General features: G+C 38.8%; 1 protein-coding gene across 13 annotated transcripts in view; it reads right to left on the bottom strand.

The window, feature by feature from the left end:
* The window catches only part of LOC129722796 (uncharacterized), a 155,954-nt gene that overhangs the window by 129,388 nt on the left and 8,316 nt on the right, over positions 1-18,250 (bottom strand). For 8 of the 13 annotated variants that reach the window (XR_008727642.1, XR_008727649.1, XR_008727651.1 and 5 more), the window contains one exon: positions 15,906-16,476. Coding sequence is in view for 1 of the 13 variants with exons in the window: in XM_055676554.1 (XP_055532529.1) it covers positions 15,906-15,987 (82 nt within the window). In the remaining 12 variants the exon portion in view is untranslated. Of the gene's footprint in view, positions 1-15,905; positions 16,477-18,250 lie in introns of those variants that run through there. The other 5 variants (XR_008727648.1, XR_008727644.1, XR_008727647.1 and 2 more) reach the window with 3 other exon arrangements.

Genomic DNA, 18,250 nt, shown 5'->3' with positions numbered 1-18,250 from the left:
AACTGATACAAATGAAAGCACATAACGATTTCTAGCACATAAAGTGAAAAACATATACAATTTCACACCATTAATAATGTACAATACAGAATCGTTTTAAGCCATGTAAATTTGTACGTTAATTGATATAAACTTAAAGCTTCGAATTCAAATATGCATGCAAATTCACAATATATTCATTTACTTTGCATGTAAATATAATGCCACACGGAATATTACGTGGTTTCCAATGCTCCATTTATGTGCATTTAAAGTAATGTAAATTTTTTTTACTGTGTAGTCTAGTCTAGTCTACACTAACACAGCCAGTACTCGAAAGGATCCTGGAAAATGATATCCACCATTTAAAAAAATTATTTCCATACATTTTTCTTATCAACGGCCAGGCCTACTGTGTAGCGCAATATAATACAATATAACCTAAGATCGGGGACAATCCATACCAACCGATCCGTGTGTAAGAAGTAATACACCTAATTCGTTGGGAGTGATAAAGCTAAGAAAGCACACTCCTTTGTTGACCAATCTCCTAAGATGGGACATTCACATATAACGTAACGCTAAACTATAGCAATTTTGAACACCTCCCACCCCTAAATAACGCAATTTTGCATGGGGGCCTCGCGCAATGGAACTCTTCGTTGAATATCCCCTTCTTCTTAGTGCGTTACGTAATAAATGAATGACCTCTCATATTCGTTAGAGGTTTCGAAACTGCCATTCAGTGATTATATCCTTAATCGTACTTCATTGCAGCAACTGCGTGAAGTGAACCGCCACAATCGGATTGGTGAAGAAAAATTTTTAAAATTATTAGAACTTTTTGTATGGATTAAATGTTATTTTTAGTATTATTATTATTATTATTTTCTATGAAACAGTTCACCACTAGTGATCTGAATGCACTAAGATGGTGAATTTTATCAAATATGGTCGGTAGATCTACTGTTGATCAAATAGCAATTCTTATGAGTTTCGATGAAAGTGCAAAGTTCTTGGGCGCTCCTGAAATTGATTCAATCTACGCCAAAAATATCACCTAAGAAGTTTATAATACGCTAGTGGATTGAAATATTTCGGAAAAGTTTTGAAAACTAATCAATATTACTTGTCCTCTTCATTTCTATGGACTTTTATGCAAAATATCCGACTTTTATGCAAAACATCCGACCTGAAACACTTTTCTTTACCCGTTTTACAAGAGCATCAAACGAAATCAACTCATTCACAGCCAATCAGCTCACTCACAGCTGCAATGATCCAAAAGTTCTGATAATTGACCATAAATTACATTCAAGACATGTCCCTGTTGGTAGTCAAACTTCACATTCAGGTGTTTTTCGGATGTACGAGTGTAGTCTAACGTATTAATCAAGTTATGAATTTTCTACGTGATTCTTTCGCTTATGCCGAAATTGATAGTCGTCTCAGACGCTGTAACTAAAAAGATGAAGAATCGCTTGTGGTATTGAAGCCCATAATAAGTTGGATTGGCTTGACATCCCGTTTGAAATTAAACAAAAAATGATCAGGCGATTAAAAGCGAATTGTCCTTAAGGTGAAACGGTATTGAAACCACAAACAGCCAATTTCGAATCACCACTTCGAATTTTTAGAAGCACAAAACTCGCAAAAAGATAATGCATTCCCTGTGAAAACGCTATTTTATGTTTGCTTCAGCGCAGCAAACATGAAATAGCGTTTTCACAGGTGACGCATTAACTGTTACCGAGTCTAGTGCTTTTGAAAATTCAAAATGGTGGCTGGAAGTCGGCCATTTTTGGATTTAATACCTAATGTTAAATTTATGAAAAATTCTAACCGTGTTTCAACACATAATTAAGACGAATTTCAATTTATGTTGCATGTTGTTTATTTATACCGAAAAAATACACACCTCATTCAAAATATTCAAAATACGAACTTTTTAACAAACACCAAAAGCTATAGATTATTTTAAACTTAAAATAAGCGTGATAATATTACTGTTTTATGAAAATACAAGTGTATTTGAATACGTTCATCGAGAGATATAGGTTGAAAAAAGAAAAACCTCCGTACAGTTTTCATGTAAATCGATTTCTCAAATATGGGAACTTTGTGGGTCCATTAAATAAACTCCGATCAACTTCAAATTTTCGTGGCTTAATGTAGAGGCCATAAGGAAACTTTTTCAGCCCGGCGCTCATTAAGATCTATAGTTTCAGAAAACGGCCATATAAAATATGGCCACTCTAGTGCACACCCATTAGCAAAGACAAAAACCGTTTTACGAAAATTAGTTAGTAGGCAATAAGCTCACATAGTGGCACATGAGTGTAACGTTTCGAATAAGGACGAAGATTTTTCAGGATTTTCGAACGAAGAGGCACGTCTGTTTGTCTGTGGTAAAACAGTCGTTATCCGATGCTGTTTCGAATAAAGCAAATATATCAGTATACAAAGCTCAATACAAAGATGCGTTCTCAGCTAATCATGATGTGTCTTTTGACTATTTGAGAATGGAAAGTTAAAGGGCAGTGCATTTTGTACTTTGGATAACGTTAAATCTAAACGAATACATTTTAAAAAATCTCTGTTTGGTCGAAAATTGAATCATCGTAATCCAGCGTCAAGTTTTGGTTGAGTAACTTTTTCATTAAAATTTTTGTATAATTAAACTCGACTCGACTAAAATTGCTGAAATCAGAATCGAGCATTTTCGGTTTCGATGAAACCTAGTTCTTGTTTTCGACTAGAGTACACGTGACCAGGCTTTTGAAAATGACAGTCTTTCCACAACAGCCAATTTTAAACTTATTCGGCTCTCATTGTATTGCACAGCCCTCCCTACAGTCAGTGGTTCTTCCAAGCTGTCGCTAATGACAGCCATTACAGTGCGAGATCCTCTGGCACAAATCCAAGCGGGCTGTCAGGTGATAATGATTCGCGAGAGTAAGGCCGATCCTATAATACAAGCGAGTTAGTACGAAACTTTTTTTTCTCTATAGGGAATAATATCAACAATGGGAAAATATATGAAACGGTTTGCTTCGTATTTATCATGACATCGGCCTAGGAAAAAGAAGAAACGAAGGAGTGCGAGTTCAATATCATCGGTGACAGCCGCAGCCGATCAGCAGGTTGTCAACAGCGCAGGCCAAACCAACAGGACATCCTCAAAGTGAACGAAACTAGGCTGTCATGACTGAACAAACAAAATACATGTGCAAGAATGAGCAGTCGTGTGCAACACAAGGCAGCTTCGTTGCCTGTGTAAGCTTAAACTGTATGTGAGCACTCAATTATAGCTTATTCATGAAACTGTTGAAGTAAAAAGAGAGAACAGTCGTCTGTATAGTGTCACACTGCAGTCATTTTCCAAAGCCTGCACGTGACTACTGACTCAAGCTTCATTTCTCAGGAAGGTATTGTAAATAGTGTCTCAAAAACATTGATCTCTACTAAAATATTGTTAATGAATAAGTTGCTCTACACGCAAAAGTTGGAGTGTGCTTAACCAGATCATTTATGAGCGAAATTAGCGCATTTACTGATTAAAATTGGAACCAGTACAACGCATGTGCGTTGGGCATAACGCATTTGATGCTCTAGCGTATTTTGAATGTATTGCGCAGCTCCAAACCACTACACTTATAAAGCATCAGCCGATTTTCAGAAGGTTGGCATCGTTGAAACAGTGCAACCAGCAATCAATACTGATAAGTTGGGTACTGACTCCATTGAAGAAATTATTGTCTGATCGATTCACTTTCATGAATCAGGTCATTTGAAAACATCATTCAACTTTTGCGTTATGCGTATCACGCATTGGTTGTGCGAAGTCAGAGCAAATTCTGTGCGAATTGAAAGGACACATTGGATGATTAAAGCTTGAACTTTTGCGTGTAGACTTCAATAGTTTACACTTTCGAAACTACTACTTTTTGGGACTACGTCTTTCTTTACTATACTGGGATACATTGAAGGTGGTTGTTTTCAAATGCTGATAGCTTTGAAACAAATAAACAGAATATAATAAGCTATGTGTCGTTAGATAGGTACAACATACACGATTTCTATGATATAATTATTCCTATTTGTTTCCTTCTGGACGATTCCCGCCGGATGGTGAAACTCTGGATCGTAAAAAATAACGCCAAATCGCTTAACAGAAAACACCTCTTTCATTGGACTACAGATTAAGTACAACTAAGTTTTTTATTCCTCTCAGTCAACTCTACAAATTAACACATACAGCAACATTAATTTAATTCTATTCTCCGTAATCTATCCCGTAATCTATCGGCTGTTGCATGATTAAATGAGTTTCTTCACTGGGTGGCTTATCGGATGCACTCAATTTAGGTAGCCAGGGCACGTCCATAAACATTCTCACCCCCTGAAGTAACACTCTCAGCTTTTTTCAGGAGCTATAGGCAGCAAAAACAGTTTTTCCACTGGACGAACATATGTTCCAGTAGCCGTTTTTACAGTTAACACGCGTGTGACGTTATTTGCTTCAGGATGCACCTTGAGAATACGACCGAGGACAGAGGAGTATCTCGAGTAAAAACCTGGCCAAAATTATTTTCGCTGCTATTTAGCAATATTTTGGGAAATATTTAAGTGAGAAGTGGAAGTGGCTGGTTCGAGTATTATATTAAAAAGTAACTCTGAATATCACACACACAACTTAATGTTTACATTTACATAGCCTATGTGTCTTCATTAACGTTAGTGAGCAGATGATGTAATACGCTCGAATGATTTGTTTTCGCAAAACGGGCAGCGAAACAAATCGAAGAATTTACCAGAAAAATGATGTAGCAAAATATCTTCATTTAGACCTGTCAATTTGATGCTCACAGATTATATGATGCCTCGTGGAACCTACGTAGGTTGGAAAAAGCCTTTTGTACGGAGTGTTATTTACCTGGATTATTGATTCTGTGCATCAAGTTTTTTTTTAAGTTAACTGAAATTAGTTGAAATTCATTCACTAGACTAATCTCATTTCATCTTTGTTGAGCTGAAACACTGTTTTAAGCGTGAGGCAGGCACCCATCAGGCTACCCATAAGGTATTTTTTTTAATATCCCGTGTACGCGTGAACACTTAACGTCAAAATTCGTCATAAACAACATTTTTGAAACGGGTCGCAAATGCCAATCCGGACATTACCGGATGAGATATTTGCGAGGATGTGTTCGTGATGTTATGAACTTCAATTCCTCCGATGATTATATGATCGGATTCCGCGAGATTTGATAACTTTTTTAATATTGAAAATGCTCAAAAATACGTAAAAATCACTAATTTCTAAAACTTCTTAAGAGTAGCTATAATTTTTAATTTCGGGATTTCTATCAACCGGTTTATCAGCATTGAACATAAAGAATTCATTTGCTGCAAAATATTAATCAATTGTCATTTTTTTGATGCCTGGCACAACTTGTTACTATAAATGGTTCGATTCCCAAAAAATGCTTGAAAATTAGTCAAGGTTTACAGTGCTCCCAGCATATGATAATACCGTTCAACGTTCATCGAATGATGGCATTTTGTGGAGCATTTATTCAAGCTGCAGGAAAAATTATAGCAGCACCAAAAAGCGACAAAAAACTTTTTTCTTATTTTGGACAGCTTTTAGTTTAAGGTACTCCTCTGTGCGAGGGTCCATGGTGAGTTATCGTCCTGCAACACACATGATTTTCCAACCTCTATTGGCACTGGAGGTTTCCAACGTTTCATGCGACCTTGCAGCTGTGATAAGTATTCTGCTCTCCCCCGGATCCAAAAGTGTTGCAGTTTTTGTTGCGTGGCTTGCCAATACTTCAGACGACCTTCGGAAATCGACACATAGTTGCAATCTGGTGCAGCTCGCAGTGATGCTCCAATTAAAAAATGGCCCGGTGTGAGCAGCTCTGAATGCGTTGGATCGTCAGAGAGTGCGGTTAATGGCCTCGAGTTTAGGCATGTCTCGACTTGTGTGAGCAACGTCTGCAACTTTTCAAACAGTACTACATGCTGTCCTAGGACCTTTAATAGATGAATTTTGGCAGAACACACCACCGCTTCCCACACTCTACCAAAGTGAGGGACGCTGGGAGGATTAAAATGCCAGTAAATGCCGTCCTCTGAACACTCCTTCAAAATGCGCTCATGGTGCCCCTTTCTTCATAAGTTCTGCATCAAATCCACCAGTTGATTTTTTGCGCCTAAGAAATTACGCTCGTTGTCAGAGAACATCTCAGGAGGTCTTCGACGTCGCGCCATAAACCGTCGAAGTGCTTGAATGAATCGCCTAGTGGATAAGTCTGTAACGAGCTCAAGATGAACCGCCTTTGTTACAAGGCATATAAATACCGAAACGTATGCCTTCACCGCTGTTCTCTTTGGTGCTTGACGATAATATACGGGACCGAAGTTATCGACGCTGTTTTAGTGAATGGGCGCGACGGAGTAATCCTGGCCTTTGGCAGATCCGTAATGAGTTGTTGAACTGCCAATCGGGCGAAATCGAAAGCATGTGACACAATTATGCACAACTTCTTTAGCTACATTACGGCGACCCAAAGGGCAGAACCGAAGTCGAACTGTGGCAAGTAATAGCTGAGGTCCCGCATGTAGCAGGTGCCTATGAAAATAAGATAACATCAATCTAGTGAATGCATGACGTGCTGGCAGCACAGCTGGGTGCTTGGCTTCCTCAGTTTGCATAGAGTTGGCTGACCGTCCGCCTACTCGTATCACTTGTTCGCTCTTTGAAATGAACGGGTTAAACCAATTTATTCGCGTAGACCATTTCGCCCCTATGTAACAATTTCAATTCTTATTCGAATGTTTCCTTCTGTACAAGACGCACGAGAGTCAATTCGGCTTCCTGCAGTTCCTTGCTTGTTAAAAATCCAAACCTTCTATTTCCCTCATTGCGTTTACAGCGTGCATCGTAGACAATACGGTGTTTCCCTAAGTAATTCAGTATAGCTCGAAATTTCCCAAAAGATTTGCTAGAAACTCATTTTCTTCTGCCGCTACTAGTACGACCGCTGCACGTCTCTTTTCCTCCACGGCGTTCGGTTCTAAACACTGTTACTCCTGTATTGGGCGTTGGGTCGCTTCATTCGACAACCATTCTGGCCCATGCCATCAAAACTCGTTTTTGAGTAAATCTTCAGGCCTTTTTCGCCACTTTTCACCATATTTTTGCGTATTTCTGGAAATATAGACCCTTTCCCGTGCCCTGCACAGAATGAAAATATCACCTATCGATTTATTGACCAATTTTACATACAGAAATGCTATTTTTTAGGTGAAACGGGATTGTGGCCTTTTCCTATACAATTTTACGTTAGAGCTCTTTTTACTTCTGTATTTTGATCGTAAAAAATTCGGCTTCCACTTAATAAACAGCACTCAAATTGCTACTTCAGGCATGCAACAGTTGTGAAAACAATTAATCAAAGTTTCATGTACGTAGTCTTCATAAATTAAGAGAAAATTAGATTGCAAAATTCGAGTTGATCGCGACCACGTCCCGTTTCACCTTAAGGTATCCAGCCCAGCGGCTTTTAATTAGTGGGAATTTGGGTTCATTTTTGCCAGTGTGCGTTGGTCGAAATTTGACATTGCCAACCAACGTTGCCGGTGCTATCAATGTTTTGACTGGCTGTCGTGTGTGCCAAAAAGAGAAGTACACATTTTTATTTGACAAGTCTCTAAATGTGAATTTGTGTAGGTGTGAAGAAGCACGTTTGCCTTCGCCATAACAATGACAGCAGTCGCCAACCGTTGGGAATAGAAATGATTCTATTTTTTGCAACAACAACAAGCGACGGTCGACCACTGTGCTCTGATTGGTCGAAAAAGAACGGAACGGTAGCAGTCAACCGCTGCAGCGACTAGTCTGATACAGGCTTTACATTCGTTTTTTCAGCACCCGAAATGGCTGCTGTATGGCTGCAATATACACACTTAGATTTTATTGCCGAGAATTCAACAGCTGATAAATTCAGCGAAATGTTCTACAAGTTTTCGGCAGAACTTTCAAGAATTTCGGCAAACAAAATGTCAATACATGCTGGTTTACGGTAGATCGATATACTTGCTGAATGTTCGTCGAAATATACTGCTGACATTCGTTAAAAATTTCGCCGAGCTCAATCAGCTGTTGGGAAGTTCGCCGAGATAAATTAAGTGTGTAGGTCGATTTGTTTCGATTGTGTTTGTTCATAGATTTCTTTGTAATTAACGGTGTTTCTTATATTTGTAAGACAGCTGGACAATCAAAGTCTTCGTTTCCATCATTGAAATTGTCGATATTGATCAAAATTCAGGAGTTTGAGGCCTGTTTTCTTCGACTTATTAAAATAGGCGCTACTGCTTAAGCCGTTCCTTACCCTAGATGTCTCCTTGTACTACATTGGAAGCAAGGGGATATTTTTGGTTCTCATCTATGGTTAATTGCTGTAATGTTCTGGTGGCCAAGTACGGGAAAGGTTTCATTCCATATGGGTCATTCCATGTCAAGTGTCCGAGGAAATGCATCGACCATCTCCGATTTCGACCAAATTTGTGAGTCGATGTATTTTGGGCAGGAACTTATTAGTGCAAAGTGTTGTACCGATTGGTGGACCCCTCGGCCAATGGGAATGCCTTCACTTTTTGCGAATTTAGCAAAACACCTTTTTTATTTTGTGAATATCTCGGGACCCAGAAGAGCTACAGGTGATATTGACATATCATTTTGAAGGGTTTGAGACGCAGAATCGAACTATGTGGTCAATTTTTTCTGCATTGTTGCCAACATTGCATTTTTTTCGATTCAAAGCTTAATTTGGTATTTCCTCGAAATACCCCCCCTTCGATTTTGATTTTGACCACGCCAATGTGTTTATCGGATGCTCCTTTGAGGTACATCTCTTCGATTACACAAACTGCTAGGATACCATTAAGATAGCAGCAATTTATGTAGAAGCGCTTTCGTGCGTAGACAAAATCCAAAATCTTGCAATTTTGAAAGTGCTGTATCTCTGGAACGCTACATTTTGTTTTTTTGCTGATAAGTGATTCCTTTGTAAAATCGTCTGCTAAACACATTGGTGTGGTCAAACCAAAATCTAAGAGAGGGTATTTCGAGGAAATCGCAAATTAAGTTTTGAATCGAAAAAAATGCAACGTTGGCAACACTGCAGGAATAAATTGACCACATAGTTCGATTCTACGTCTCAAACCCTTCAAAATGATATGTCAATATCACCTGTAGCTCTTCAGGGTCCCGAGTTATTCACAAAATAAAAAAGGTGTTTTGATAAATTCGCAAAAAGTGGAGGCAGTCCCATTGGCCGAGGGGTCCACCAATCGGTACAACGCTTTGTACTTATAAGCTCCGCCCAAAATACATCGACTCACAAATTTTGGTCGAAATCGGAGATGGTCGATGCATTTCCTCGGACACTTGACATGGAATGACCCATATGCGATAGTAGTCGTACGTGGCGGGCTGCTCTTTCATATCGAAACGCCACAGTGTATTTTGCATCCATCTATTCTCCTGTGCGATGTAAACTTGTCGAAACATCTTCTCCACATCCGCAACCACCATAAATGGTCGTGTTCGACAACGAAAAACAATCGATCTCAAATCATCCTGAATGACCGGCCCAGCAAACAATCCGTCATTGAGTGAAATACCGAATGTGGTCCGACAAGATGCATCAAAGACCACCCTTACCTTTGTGGACGTACTGCTTTCTTTTACTACGGGATGATGTGGCAAATAACATCCCCTGGGCTGCGAATCCATTGCCTCTTCCACCTTTCTCATATGTCTTGAATTTAAGTATTCCGTTAAAATTTGGCAGTACCTCTCCGGCAAAAGTTAGTCCTTTTCCAAACGTCTTTCCAAACATTGTAGCCTCCGGTATTCCATCTGTTTTGATTCGCCCAACTTTGTAATAACCGCATTGTCCTTCGGTAAAGTGACTGTGTAACGTCTATCTGCTGCCCGTTGCAGAGTCTTTGTAAACTGCTCTTCACATTGTAAATCCTGTGTTGACATTTTTCTTACTGGTCCAATTTCTTCACATGACCAAAAATGGGGAAGAAGATCCTGCAAAATTTCTGCTGTTGCCGTGTGGCATGCTTCCGGAGATTTACGTGACGAAGTGTTGTATTCTCCGGCCACTACCCAACCACAAACAGTATCAACAAGTATTGGCAAGTTTTCTACCAATTTTATGAGCTGCTTTGGATCAAAAAATTTAAAAAATGCAGAACCGCCTAGTATCATGTAAGTTGAATCCGAGTGATGAAAGCCGGGATTAGCCAGTGGAACATACGATGGATTCCATTTCCGAATATCAATATTCACAGTAGGTAGTTTAACTGTGATTTTTGGCAGCACCAGAAGCGTGGCCGACAGAGTAAAATCTTGAGTTCGAGATAATATATTGAGACAAACCTCGGATTTGACCATAGTTTTCGATGAGACTATGCCCGATACAGTAACCTGCACTCGCACATGCCGTGTTTGGATTGTTGACAAAGACTCCGTGTAATGAAGTTGCATTGAGATCCCGAATCCAACAACACTCTTGCAGCAGACTGTAAACCAGAACTATCCTGAACCATGACAATGGCCGTGACCAATACAACTTCGTTTGATACCTGTGAGGAGCAAGCCGCCAATGAACCATCTTTATCAACCGCCACATTTGATATCCTCGATTCAGGTTGTTCCGTTAAATCCTGTTTCGCTGACTGTATATCTTCAGCCTCCGTGCCGTCCATGGCCTTCCAACCGCTTTTTGCCTTGAGGCACACTATCGTATCGTGACGAGCCTTGCATTTCCTGCATGAGACCTTTGAATGACAATCTTTAGACTGATGTCCCTTATGAAAACAATTTCTGCATAACGAATGGTTTCGCAATACTCCTTATCTTTCCAACACTGTTATGCGACTAAACATATCGCACTTATACAAAGTATGAGCTTCCGGACAGAGCGAATATTTCTGAACAGGTTGCTGCATTGCACTGTACTGCCCCTGTTTCAATAGTTGACGTAACAACCAGTACCATCATTGCGAGAAAAACGCGTTTTTGTTATTTTAACCCAAATAATTATATTGAGATACAATTTCAACAAAATAGTCTGTCAATTTTATGAAGATTGATGTTTGAATAGAGGGCCCATGGATTATACGAGTCTGCCCATGGTAATTAATCCAGAAAAACCACTACGCCAGTTTATGCGAACAAACATGCATTTTTCTCGCTGATTGTTCGTATAGCTTGGCGTAAAAACTCGACTACTTCCTACTCTGCCTTGCAGTTTAATTAGTTTTATCACTCGTGTTTCAGTCAAACGTCAGTGAAGGTCCATCGGCAATTTCATTTAGACAAACACGCACAAACACACATACGAACACGCACATATACACACAAACACATGCACAAAGACTTACATTTCCGCTAAGGTGAGTAATCGTTACATAGAAAAATGCAATTTCGACAGCACAGAGTCAGGACAAACTTTGTTTTGTTCAATTTAGGCCCCTAGATAATGCTAAACCTGTCGGATATGGATTACTCGTGCCTCTGATTGGCGCATTACATATGCATGTACATGAATTTTTATGAAAATTAGTATAGGAAAACTTTTTCGCATGTTTCGAGCTATCGATCAATCCACTTCCGGTAGTGTCAGGATTGTTCGGGGCCCCAAATAGAACCATAAAAACGTTCTGGCAAATCGATTAAATTTACCCACCGTAATATACACACACGTGTTAATTATTTCATCTGATGCAAATATCCACTAGTAGGGGGAAAAGACACTGTGACTTTAGACCTTCTTGAAGCTGAGTGTTTGTAAAAATATTAATATACAATACAAGAATTCAATCCCCCTTTTCCCTTTTCCCCTTTCCATGGAATATTTGTCGAATTAAACGACTTAACTTAGACAAACAGACAGTAGTTAGACAGTCGAGTAAACCGACTTAACATAGACAATTGCACCTTGTATGGAGTGACGCCAGTTTTTGCAACCAATTGGCAGTTACGCCAAAACGTTTTTCCAATATTTCTCAAAAGTTTTAGAACAAAATAGTTTTCTTTTCATTTGTAGTGTATGTATCTTAGGGAAAGGAAGCTGAATCAACGAAAAAGTGCATTTTGGTCATTTTGGCTCTTACGTCAACTATGTAAACAGGGGCAGTGTAGCTAGTCTATGGTAGCTGAAACGGCTGCCTTCGTATAAATTCATTCCGCGGATCTGCACATGTATAATACGACGAGTTAAGAAGTCTGTAAGTTTCTTTGAGATCTCAGAGTCCTTGGTCGAACTCTGCTCTTCGCAGCTCCTATGAGTACTCGGGTCTAACCGCGCACTTAAAATATGCAGCAGCAGAAGGTCCTTATCCTCTGCCGGTTGCCCCAGCTGATCTAGTGTTTAATAATCCTATTAAAGTTTTCAAAGGGACCCACCTGCTGGACTATATTTTTCGTAAATTTCTAATTAACTATTTCCCCAGTTAGTACATTTTTCAATCGTCAGCTCCACATTTACTGCCGAAATAGAAATAAAAATAGCTTGACTTGCATTATAGTCATTAAAAATAAGAAAGTTTTCTAGTAAAGTATGCAAATCGGCTGCAGATTCTCTCTTCAAGAACGGCAGGTTGAAAATTCCTTGTATCTGCTTCCTTATAATAATCTTCATATTGGAGTACCAAGCCAGGGTAGAAAAATGTACTGGTACGCTACAGTAATCACACGACAGCAGCGAGATTTTTGTGATTACCACTGTGGAATGAAACACTACGCGACAGTAGCCGCTACCGAACTTTCATACGATCTGCTTTATCTTTTGCTTTTTGTCACGAATCCAATATGATCAACAATTCTCTCGCTCACTTCTTTTCATATTGTTGTTATTGTATAGACAATCTCTGGCTCGTGTGTTATTGACTGTAGCTATCTGTGGTATTCATTGCATTTATTACGAATTGAAGTCGAATCAATTTATTCAGCGTCGATTTTCATTTGGGCACGAAGACGTTAATAAAATTTGTAAGATTCATGCTTTTATTGACCTGTTTTTGATTAAATATGCTAAATTTGGAAGAGACTTTCGCTACAGCGAACTATTTTCGAATGAAAAAGTTTAGAAGTTAGGATTCAAATTTTCTGGTGTACACGATTGATGATATTTTTCGGCAGTACATTCATAGTAATTATTAATTTTCCATCTTATTACTGTGCTAAACTGTCGCATGATTGCCAATTATTGTCATTCGCACAATGCGACAGTCGAGATATCGAAGCGGCTGGAGATCGAAACAAAAGAGAATCGTTACCTATCCGTGTTGGCCTTTAGTCTTACGATTCTCTGAAATAGAGAAGCGTACAGTTGAACGCTGCTGTCGAAGTCAGCAAGAGAAGCAACAGTATTTTTCGATAGGGTGTCATGCAAAAATGTCAACTGTTCGACACACTGACCACTGCACCATAAGCTCCCAGGCTGTTTTATAATTGGCTGAGCATTTCGAGAGAGCTTCAATAACCGGCAATACTTCCCCTTGCAATTGACTCCGCAAGTAGTGCAACTTCTCGACTTTAGGCAAATCGGAGTCGGTGGAGACTGTTTTCAAGAAGGCGAAACTTTTGACCCCTACCGCAAAACGGAATTCGAAAGTTGATTTTTCTATATAGGGTATCGGCTCTATTATCGTCAGGTTATACCTATTATCGTCCAGGGGGTTAATGAAGTCATAGAGAACTTATATTTTGCAAAGAAGTACTCTGCATTATGAAGAACCATAATGCAAGAAACTAGCGATCTTGGAAATCATTAACCCCCCCCGACGATCATAGGTTAAACCTGACGATAATAGAGCCAATATCCAATATGCCATTGGCTCCAAGCTCGAAAATTTTCTAAGATCCAGACAGTTGATTTTTTAGAAAAATTTTTTCTCGAGTTAACACCAAATCTCGACGTTTAATGCATTTCTAAGACATATGGCATCTAAAAAAAATTCGATTTCGACAATTTCATGTGGCTGTGCTTTTTTTCATTGATATTTTTCGTGAAACTTTGACCGCTTTGAGGCACATGTTCCCGATGTCCGATCGAGCAGAAATTTGGCATGGGGACTTTATTCGAGAAGACGAAGCTTTTGAGCCCTACCGCTAAACAATATTCGAAAAATCTATCTAATGTTCATTCATGAAAGTGTGATTCGTTCATGATTTACAGTGTGATGAATATAGGAGCGTCGTGAGATGAATAATTGAGCAGTGATTCAATTTTTGATATCAATATGGAAGCGTTGTGAAAAATGGTTTGTTCTACAAAACTCAGGATAAATCTAGTTAAGTTTACTAAATTTCAAATGCTGGGCAATTCCATAAGAGCATTCAAGCGTATTTTGTTTATTTGTTCAATGATTTCGTGAAAATTTGGTGTTTAATCCGTGCATTCTTCGTAAATATCGGCTTAATGAGATGAACAATGGAACAAATACCATATATTTTACATGTGGTTCGACAAAATTAAAATGGAACTAAATCTAAGCAAGTGCATCCCAATATAGAAAATATACAAGGAGTACAACTGCCATACAATTGTTTTCATCAAATAAAAATTGTTCTATTGATAAGTACCTAATACAAAACTATTGACTTTATAACGGCTTCATAATAAAAACAGAAAATAAGAACTCTCAGTAATCTAGATATCTTTGCACGAAAATGGTTTTTATTTATTTACAGAGCTTTTTCTTTTAAAGAGAAAGAAGAGAATTTATTTGTATTCATCTGCCTTCGTCGTTAGACGAAATAATCAATTGAATGCTTTCCATCTTATTATTAATAAACGACGCTACTTTGGCATGATTTTTGATAAAAAAGTGCGTTATCGTCGGGAACCTAATATCTGTTTGTTGCGAGACAGAAACATCACAGTGAAAATTATTTTGAATAAGTATCAAGTAAATTTCAGCGAAACTATTCAACCCGACAAGTTTCTTTGTATCTTCGACCATGTCTCCACATCCTGTTTAATTTTCATTAACTAAGACGCCAAACTAATTTCAACCGATCTTCGTTAGCGTGCGTCCCCGTTTCAAACTGACCATCATTATCCCTCGAGGCAAGATAACTCGAATAAACACTTGGAACACTATCAGATGTATACGTCACAGATATGACGTCATTGAACACATCAGCCAATCCTTAGCGCAACTTTCGTTGGAATTCGGTAGGCCGAGACCTGCGTGACCACTTTTGATCAGACTGTCGCGACACACTACTGGTAGCTTGATCAATTCAATCTTATGTAAAAAAAGCACATAATCGGCATGACCTGGAATTCGGAAACTATAAATAACGTACACTGGAGGAGCTCATACTGTGGGCTTTCTTGCACCTTTGCTCGGTACATTCTACCGCTGACTCAACACGCTCGCACAAAAGGTCCTTGCAATTAGTTTCGTGATGCAGGGGGTCAGTTTCAAATGCCACTAGCACTAAACTGGCTTTCATCTGCAGGGTAGCGGATTTAATTTTGGACCCATCGCAATAGTTGTGAGTAATGTCAAGATTTTAGGTAGGCTTCCATACCTGGATTGTTAACAAAAAAAAAATCTGCAATAATTTCACGATTAATCAGGTGTTAGCCTCGAATAGTAAACCGGTCGAAAATGGGTCGTTTTTTCCTATTTCGAGTTCGAAGGACAACAGGCTTTACAACAGTTAGTGCAGTGGTCAGTTCCCATGGTGTGAGACAAGTTTTATAGTGAATTTTTATGGACTCATTGAACGCTTGTGGTAGTGATGGTTATGTAATCGGTAACTACAGCTGTTTGTAAGGTAGTTTTAAATAGTTCTGTATCGAATCGCAGTCGGTACTCACCTTTCTCTTTCAGGTTGGAATTGCCTGGCTTCTGAGTAGTTGTCATGGAAATGCACAACAGTAGAACTACGAGACGGACCATTTTATGCGTTTCTTGATGGTGTGCGTAATTGAACTAAAGATGGCAGTGGGGAACTTTTGAGAAGGTAACTGTTTTCTTTACAATCGGCAGAGAAACCTTACTTTTCGCACTTAATTTGCTGATCAATTTGAACCTTTCACCGTCAGCTGAAAATATATCCCGGTAATAATAAAATTGACCTTAACAATATAACGTTTTCCACATCATTCCAGCTTTGTCACGCATAAAACTTTAAATCAATTGATTACGTTATATTCGAGATATCTTCACCAAATATTATATGATCTCAGTCCACACCCGTTTCGCGTGTTTTTCGATTATCGGTAGATAGCGACAAAACGTTCACAAGGATTGTTTTGAGGTTACGCGGATATTACACGCTCTTCTGTACACAAACTAATCAGTCAAATTGAAAGCCACAGCGAAATTGCACGCGCGCGCCTTCAATAGACTTCTTCTAGTTATTGCTGGCGAGACTGCCGACTAAGCCTAGAAGAAAAGACCCTTGATCCGCGGATCGAATGGACAGAGAAAGAGCGAGCGACAGAGAGAGAGAGAGGTTGGATCTGCGATCTGGAACCGCTGGGCTGCCGCGCTTGGTCCGTTGTCCGTTGTGAATATGCGAGCGCTACGACTACTAAGATAATTAACATTTTCAGCTCTTGTCTACTCTTTTCATTCAGTAGTGCACTGTTTTCGCGAAGCCATGAACGACAGCAGCCAGCCAGCGGTCTAAAATAGCCGCTAACGGCAGTCGCCATCACCGGTGCGGTACGGTGATGGTTGGAAGTGTTAGGATACGAGCTACCTGTTTGAATTCATTCTTGATTTATATTTATTGTGAGCTTTGAAACACAACAGTTGGCGTTTGAATATGATAATAAGGAAAACAAAAACTTCTATTGACCGAATAAACACACAATATTTAAATATCGAATATACAATGGCAAAACAAATATTTTACTTAATTTGACTAAACACCGGAGACAGGGAAACTGCTGGTTAGATCCCGTCTGGATTGTATATTTTTCTAAGCTAAATATCACGTTTTTCAAGTGGCAGCTTCAATTCTACTGCAGAGAAAAGTATTTGCGTTTAACCAGGTAATGTTTTATAAAAAATATATAAAAATTTTCGTGAATCCTAGAAAGTTACACAAATTTAACACGCATGCAATAAGCTGAAACAATTACTATGCGGTGTGGTTCATAACTCTGAGATTTGATTTGCATTTAATTTCAATCCCAGACCTTTACACATCCCATTCGTGATATACTTAATAAACATACAATTACAACCGACTTTATTATGTTCTCGGCTTCCAATAAAGCGAGTATCACGTCAACATATTCCTATACACACTCCTTCTTTGACCTGCATTCGGATGCGGCCGGCGCTGGTATTGCCTAATATAAAGATTAAGGTCACCAGTTTTTACACATTGAGGATGAATGTTAATCCCAAGCATCATCCATTGGTTCTCTGTGTAATTACAGCTGATCTGGCAATAACGGAGTAGCAACCGCGGGCGGTCGATCATGCTCATGCTCAATTACAACCGACTTTATTGTAGCATCAGGAAGCATGTCGCTCAGAAGAAATGTCACTTCGAATAGTTGGATTTCTACAGATGTCAATCATTAGGAAACTAAAGTTTAATTCAATGAAAAATATTTTGCTTCATAAGATTGTAAATTTTTTTAAGTGTTTAAACTTTTCTCCTTATAGTATTATCATATTCTGCAAAATTGCAAACAGTTGAATAGAACTTTTAAATTTAGTTGTAAAATATTCCTTTTCAATATTTGGTTTTCTTAGTCAGTAGAAAAGAGAGAAAAGAAACTTATATGGCTATACTCGTTTCGTCTTCTTTTATTGATATGAATTGAAAGTAAACGTACTCCATTATACCGTCGTTCAAAATATAAGTGGAAACTTGACGCCCCCAGTTCCGCATGTTCTAAAGCACATTAGTACTACTGATATCATTTCTGCAAGTGTGTAAGACGCACGTTTGTTTGCATGATTGTCAAGGGTTTGATACATGTTGTCGTTTGCAATGGAAAAACGAAAGGGATAGTGCAAAGTGCTACCTCTGATGAAACGAAACTGGGTTATTTGACAGGGTACAGTGCACTAAAATTTTACTTTTTTTCTGTCTTTGTTTCTATATATAATTTTTAATGTATTGCTTCAGAAACAAATTTCCCCGAGATTAGACCTTAAGGGGCGCCATTTGGTATTTTTGAGAAACCTGAAATTT

The sequence above is a fragment of the Wyeomyia smithii genome, chromosome 2 (assembly GCF_029784165.1).
Source record: "Wyeomyia smithii strain HCP4-BCI-WySm-NY-G18 chromosome 2, ASM2978416v1, whole genome shotgun sequence".
NCBI classification, from domain to species: Eukaryota; Metazoa; Arthropoda; class Insecta; order Diptera; family Culicidae; genus Wyeomyia; species Wyeomyia smithii.
The sequence above is the reverse complement of the archived record's forward strand: the minus strand, read 5'-3'. Positions and strand labels throughout refer to the sequence as shown.